Source organism: Micromesistius poutassou (genome assembly GCF_964030765.1).
Source record: "Micromesistius poutassou genome assembly, chromosome: 2".
Taxonomy (NCBI): Eukaryota; Metazoa; Chordata; class Actinopteri; order Gadiformes; family Gadidae; genus Micromesistius; species Micromesistius poutassou.
In genome coordinates, this window is record NC_140272.1 from 3,830,916 (window position 1) to 3,838,022 (window position 7,107).

The 7,107-nt window shown below is 49.0% G+C and overlaps 1 protein-coding gene across 1 annotated transcript; it reads left to right on the top strand.

Moving 5' to 3' along the window:
- Window positions 1–905: 905 nt before the first annotated feature.
- Window positions 906–6,643, top strand: agtrap (angiotensin II receptor-associated protein). The gene is made up of 5 exons (XM_084464129.1): window positions 906–1,042; window positions 1,586–1,620; window positions 1,778–1,886; window positions 2,376–2,580; window positions 6,510–6,643. Exons 1-5 carry the CDS (start codon window positions 1,016–1,018, stop codon window positions 6,602–6,604), a joined length of 471 nt encoding a protein of 156 aa, XP_084320255.1. The 5' UTR covers window positions 906–1,015; the 3' UTR covers window positions 6,605–6,643.
- The last annotated feature ends 464 nt before the right edge of the window (window positions 6,644–7,107 follow it).

The following is a 7,107-nucleotide window of genomic DNA, read 5'->3' on the forward strand; positions in this document are numbered from 1 at the left end:
TTCCTCAGCGATTTAAAACCACTCCTTTAAGTTATAATCCGGTAATATTAATATAGTATAGACTGTCCTGTAAAGCAAAGCACAACTACTGATTAGGCCTAAGTGATTATCCCCAGTGGTGCTGTCCAGTTCCGAATTAGGCCTACGCCATCAAAATGCTTTGAATAAAAGAGAGTCCACATAATGTCATACATATTGAAAATATTTAAAAACAAGAGTCTATAAGAATAACTTAAATTACTATATTATCGAGAAGAAGTCAGTCAATATTGGAGAGGTTTGACAGGTTTGACACATTCTTATTGGAGGCTATAAGGGCCTCACATGTCCAGTGCAAACCATCAATCCTCCCCAAAGCATTGCCTTTCCCCGTCTCTGGGTCTTTACATCTCACATGAAGAGACATCTGTCACGGCCAAACCACGTCTCAGCTCCACTGTGGTCAAAGAGTAGCATTTAGACTTTAATCAGGAGGAAATGCTGCGCGTTGTGCCCTGTCACACGGTAGACGGCCGTCAAGGTTAAGGTGGAATGGAAGAGAGCTTTTATATCAGTAATACTAGGAGCATAATGCAGGCTATATCTCTGGGAGGAGATAAGAGGGAGTAGATAAGAGAGGTATGCTATATACCCACTCAGAGAGAGTATATCAAAGAGACACCTTTTGTATATATTATACTGTAAGGGAGGGGGGTGGAGATCTACTGAACACGGAGTTGGGGTGGAGGAGGTGTTGGAGGTGGAGGTTGAGGGTGGAGGGGCGGTGGGGGTGGAGATCTACTGAACACGGAGGTGGTGGAGGGTGGAGGTGGAGGAGGGCCGGGGGCGTGTGATCGTCACGTGGAAGCGGTCAGGCTTGTGTCACATGGTTCGTGTTTCCAGGCTGATCCGAAACTGTCTTAAGAAGTTTCAAAGAGTTTGGAGTCGGGTTTGCTTTACCGATGTGTTCATAAACCCTTAAAAAGGAAACCGTTTGAGGGGCGATCGAGGTCGATTTAGTATCTTTATTCATATAATGGAAATTCCTGCGATCAATCTGAAGGTAAGTGTGTTTGTTTGCGTCTTGCTGTGCAGTAAGGTGTGTTCCCAATCATTACCAGACTACTCATGTTTACGCTTGCTATTGATCTGTTGTCTGCAACCGTTAGATTACTGCAGCTAGATCACTTCTACTTGCAACATTTTAAATTGATGAGTTGGCTGATCTGGGGGTAGTTGCCATAACATCAAAGTCGCAAATGTCCATTTAGTCAAACAATGTTTAAAATGTTAATAATGAAAGACATTGCGAAACATTTGGGAGAAACTGGTTTGTGTTTGTGTCGGCCTACAGGCTGAACACTTTAACAGGACTTTCGGAATTATTAGGAGCTTTAGGTATCTGGGACAGATGGGCATATTGGCTACCTAAGTAGCCTAGATTGTCAGTTCACACTTGACAATAACATAAGAATATGATATATATTAACTATAGAACCAGCAAGAATTGCCACATACTGGTCAGTAAATGGTATGTCCAATTAGCCTGACTTGTTTGAAATGTTCTTCTGATTAGACATAATTGTGTTTACTTTTCCAAATACAGGCCATAATACTGGTCCACTGGCTACTGACATTATGGTGAGTGGGTATGAGCAGTCGTGTGCCAAAAGCTATTTTCTCCTTATTTTCTCTCACTGGGCTGAACCCTAACGCCGCTGGACTCACAGCCTCGGCTCCGACTAGCGGAATGTGCCCCGGGGCGGACGGTGCGGTGACGCGGTGTTCTGTGTGCTAGGGGCTGTATGAACGGGCTGCCCGGCTCCTTCGCCTGGGGGAACTTCAGCGTGCTGGCGGTCGGCGTGTGGGCCGTGGGCCAGCGGGACTCGGTGGACGCGGTGCTGATGGTGAGTCTCCTGCTGTCTCCCACTCAGCCCTGAGCTGTGAGTGTCATGTGATGATACGTCGGTTTAGTGGATCATCTAACCCAAGTGTAGTAGGCCTAGTATCTAAACGTTCGGGGACAGCACTTCCACAAAAGGCCTCTCGATAGCCGCAACCGCAATTGAAGACTGTTTATGCAATTGATGACTCATTTAAATATGGCGAAAGATAAAGATATTATCTTTTGTGTGCACGATACAAACCGACAAAATACTATCATGTTCAACAGGTTCTTCCAAGTCAAGAGGGACGGCGCACAATCGTTTTTCTTTGTAGCAAAATTGCTTTTCTTTTTACATTTTTGCAGTACTACGTTTGTATTCTCAAAGTGACTGGTAGTTTTCAAAACAAAAACCCCAAACATAAATCTTTTTTGTTTATTTTGCCACCCACTTCTAAGCTGGACTTTCATTGTGCCACCCCTGAGCTGTTTCCTGTCCCTGTCCCTGTAGCTGCTGGTTGGGCTGAGCCTGACCATCCTGACGGACATCATCCACTTCGGGGTGTACTACCCGTTCGGGACCCTGACGAACAGCAGTGACGTCTTCCGCTTCAGTGCCATCATGGCCATCCTCAGCCTGCTGCTGAAGCCCGTCTCCTGCTTCTTTGTGTACCAGATGTACCGCGAACGCGGAGGAGACTACAACCTCCACTTCGGTGAGTTCCAGAGGGAGGAGTCTGCCCACTTGACGTCTATTTGTACACGAAATGGGTCGGTGTCTCCATTACATTTGTGGAATTTTATATATTGGAAAATTATTTATTGGAAAAAATATTTGTGTGTGTGTTAGACTGACTGGACTCTGGGGCTGGGTGAGGCTGCACACCCGTTGTACGTTGAGTAATCAATGTGCAACAGGTTAAATCCTCCACACACACTCAGGGAGACCTTGAGCGTGTGTGTGGATGATGGTCGGATAAACCAGCCATCATCACAACTGTGTTTAAACATTTACTCTAATAGCATAAATCCCCTTTTGGCAGCGATGCCACATCAAGAAATGTCAAATGTCCACACAGAGCTCTGGTGCTCGTCGTAACAATCAAATAATCAACGCAAACATCAGCAGCGTCCCGGCACCGCCGCTCGACGCCAGCTTGAGCCGCGGCCTGATGCATGGGGGGGGAGGAGGAGGAGGGAGGAGGAGGAGGAGGAGAAGGAGAAGGAGGGTCGTGAGATCCATCTCTCTGAAGCCCAGCAGGGGGGGGGAGGAGGAGAAGGAGGAGGAGGAGGAGAAGGAGGAGAAGGAGGAGGAGAAGGAGAAGAAGGAGGGCCGTGAGATGCAGCTGGGTTTCATGTTCTTCAATGTTCTTCTGAAGGCCCTGACCCATGCGGGGAAGCACGCGGCCGCTCTGCTAATTGAGTTCCAGTGAGCCTCGTTAGAGGGTGACAGAGCCCTGCTGATGCAGATGTGCGTGTGGAACGGCCGGCGTGACGCGGTCATGTGCTTCTCATCTGGACAGATTAAAGGAGGATGAGGAGGATGTGTGCAGCGCTGAAGAGTATTCTGGGGCCGCTCACACGGCTCTGGAACAGTGGAACGTGGCCGCGGTCCTTTGACTTAAGTTATGCATCGTTACAATTAATGAACCGCGTGAAATTAGGACATATTTCCTTTCTGGCTGATGTGTAATTCAACCTCATTCATAGGGAGAAATCATATCGCCCACAGCAGATCGTCAGTTTATAGTTGAGCGCTGTGTGTGGTGATGAGGTATCGGCTGTGATAATGAATCACCCTATAACGTCTAATGTACACCTGGTCCACCGTTAACCCGCTGCACCGTTAACCTGCCCCCTCATGGGAGCTGCAGGACATTAGTTCTGCTGTCCATCCATCACTCTGTGTGTGGTGGTGGGAAGTCAATCAGCCCAGAGCCGTTTCCGTCAGCGGTTTGACCAACCCTCCCCTCTATATATGTCATTACCATCCCTGGATGACGAGGATGGTATATCGACGGCCCCTCTGGTTGTTTATGTTTTTGTTTAAATGAAATCCCGCTGGCTCGTGCCGGTGCGGGGCCATCCATCCATCCGACAGACTTTTATTCCTCCTCAGCTTCAGAGAGCGTTAGTCTTCTTAATTGCTGTCTGATTGCGCCGCTGAAGCCCCGCTGGGTCTGAGACAACAAGGCTGTTAGGTTCCTGTGTGTGTGATTTAGTTTATTCATCTGTATGCCGCACGCTGGGTCCTGATTAGTAGCAGCCTAGTTACGGGGATTTGAATAACCTGAGCTCTGTCTAGTCCGGTGTGAACCAAGACACTCAGTCAGTCAACTGCCATGCATCAGATCCCCGCTGGTTTGAGTCTGAAGCGCCGAGCGATTTGGCGTCATGATCTCTGCCTCTGTTCGCTCCTCGTTCCTCAGAGAGAGCATCACGAGGCTGGCGTTTGGTTCCTTTATCACTACGCTCAGACTCCCGCTTCGCTTTACTGCCCTGCTGCTGGGACCCGCCCAGCGCTGTCTGCTCTGTTGTTTATGTTTCCAATCATCTTGTCTCGTGTCTCCCCCCCTCTTCTCCCTCTTCACTCCTCATTTCATCTGTTCTGCTCCTCTTTATCTATTGTTCTCCTCTTTTGTCATCTTCCCTCGTCTGCTCTCTTCTTCTCTCTCCTCCTCTCTCCTCCTCTTTTCTCTTCTCCTCTCCTCTCTCCTCCGCTTTTCTCCTCTCCTCTCTTCTCCTCTCCTCTCCTCTCTCCTCTTTTCTCTTCTCCTCTCCTCCTCTTTTCTCCTCTCCTCTCCTCTCTCCTCCTCTTCTCTCCTCCTCTCATTCTTATCTTTCCTCCTCTTCCTTCATCTCTTCTGCTCTCTATCCCCCTGGTCGTCATCTCCTGTTCTCCTCTATTCTCTCCTCTCCTCCTCTTCTCTCTCCTCTCTCCTCCTTTTCTTCACTCCTCTCCTCCTCTGCCCCCCTCTCCCCTCTCCTTCTCCCTTGACCCCTGACCCCTCAGACCTGGAGACGTCGGTGGAGAGCCGCTGTACCACAGACAGCGCTGACACCACCTATTTTGGCCGGCACTACTGACTCCTCCCCCTTCCTCCCCCCCACCCCCCACCCCCAACTTCAAACAGGAAGTGAGATCATGAAGTGGACGGCTCTCACCGGTCCATCCTTTTGTCCTGTGTCTCTGTCTGTGTCTCTGTCAGTTCAGTTCACCTGTCCATCTACCGGTTTTATTTTGTACATTTGTGTCACTTTTGTGTTTCCAGCCGTCAATGCTGTGTGTCCACTGTCTCAGCTGTCTGTTCGTATTCATGACATGTGTCTCTATGTTTTCATTTCTATGAATTATTTATCCTGCTTCTCTCCAGACACTCTTCAGTTGGTTTAAAACGTGACGGGGCCACATGCTGAGCCAGATCAAATAATAGAAATGGAGAAATAGTGTGACACAATCTTTTTTTGTTTTTTTAAAGACATAAGCTGCGTTTTGAATATGCCTTGATGTTGTTTTTCCCAAATTTTGCAGCATTTTAATAATTGTCTTAGCAGATCTTTGTATATTATGGTGTCTGAACAAATTGTGAACGCACTCATTTAAAGAGCGGTTTTATTTGACAAATCCAGAAGCTGACCTTGCCTGTGAATTGAATAAAAGTGTCATTCCTCAATAACGCGCGGGCTATGAGTAAGAGCATGTTTTAGAAGCAGGGAGCACGGCGGTGTGTGGGCTGCGAGCCCCTAGCAGCAGCGTGTCGTCCTTTGTAGTTCACAGGCTCAGAGTCCTCCACATTCTGACCGTGACGGGCCGGGATCCTCTGAGCTTTACTATTTTATGTACGAGGGGTTCTCGCGGCTCTGAGGCCGAGGGCTCCAGGATGAATTATGTCTGTGATGTTCACAGCCCCTCAATGCTCAGGCATAAATCATGCTGGCCTGAGCTGTGGTGCAGGCGCCCCATGTTCAGGGCTGTGTGTAAATAGTCCGGGTTCCTGCGGGTTCTGGAGCAGTGGTGGATCAGCACACTGCAGGAGACCAGGAGGTAAAGACGGCTTCACGTTGGGGATGCACGGATTTTACGCTTTATTTTAACATGATCTTAAAAAACGCCCACTCTTGATGATGATGCATTGTCGTGATGACATCATCAAAGATGGTCGTGGATGGATGACGCGTTTTTTAACCTTAACGCATGAAGGCTCTGAAAGACTAATCGCCGGTTTGATTCCATAAGCGTAACCAGCGTCACACACCCCAAGTTCAAGCTTTGTTGATCTTTTATCGTTTTCCGAGCTGGCTATTTGACCAAAGTTCTTTCCAGGCCTTCTGTATTGTCCCCTGGGCCACCAGGTGCTTGTGTCACGATATCAAATGACTAACCAAGCGAATAAAGTGCAGCGGTAGACAGACCTGGAAAAAACAGCCGAGGAACCAGGAACCACGCCGTCCAAACCCACTAACACCATTAACCCGCTCCCAGTTCACTCTGGAAACCATTCGAAAGAAATGCTTGTTTTGAAATGGATATTAACGTGTGTGTGTGTGTGTGTGTGTGTGTGTGTGTGTGTGTGTGTGTGTGTGTGTGTGTGTGTGTGTGTGTGTGTGTGTGTGTGTGTGTGTGTGTGTGTGTGTGTGTGTGTAGGTTTTCCCTCCGTGACACGCGACAGAACCACCTACGACTCCCTGGACCAGCAGCCCCAGGTCGCTGACCCCGCCCCTCCCTTCAACCAGGCCTAGGATGGCCCGCCCCCTTCCACCAGGCCCCCCCCCCCCTCCGCAGCCTCCCAGGACCCCCCAGAGGTGGACCCCCACGGCCCACTTGCTCTTAGTGTAGATCCAACCGACAGTGGTGCATTGTGGGTGTTTTCATCTGGGTCTTCCTCTGCGGGGGGGGGGGGGGAGGCAGGTACCCTCCAGAACCAGACTCCGCCCATGGCTGTTGTTTGTTATTAGTGAGACAAAGATAATACATACTGAAATGGCTCCATGCGGAACGGAGAGCATCTCCACGTCCCCCTCCTGTGATGCTGATGTGGTGTTGTTGTTGTTGTTGTTGATGTGGTCGTGAAGAGGCGGGTGTTTGGCTTCAATCGTTTGTTTCACGTTGCTTTGTGTTTGGTACTTGGAGAAACTTGCTGTTATGGAGTGCTGAGGAAACTCCGGATCAGAGGCTGACTGTGGTTTGTGTCGATGTTAAAGTTACCGTGTGTCACATCGACCACTAGTGTTAAAAATGGGGG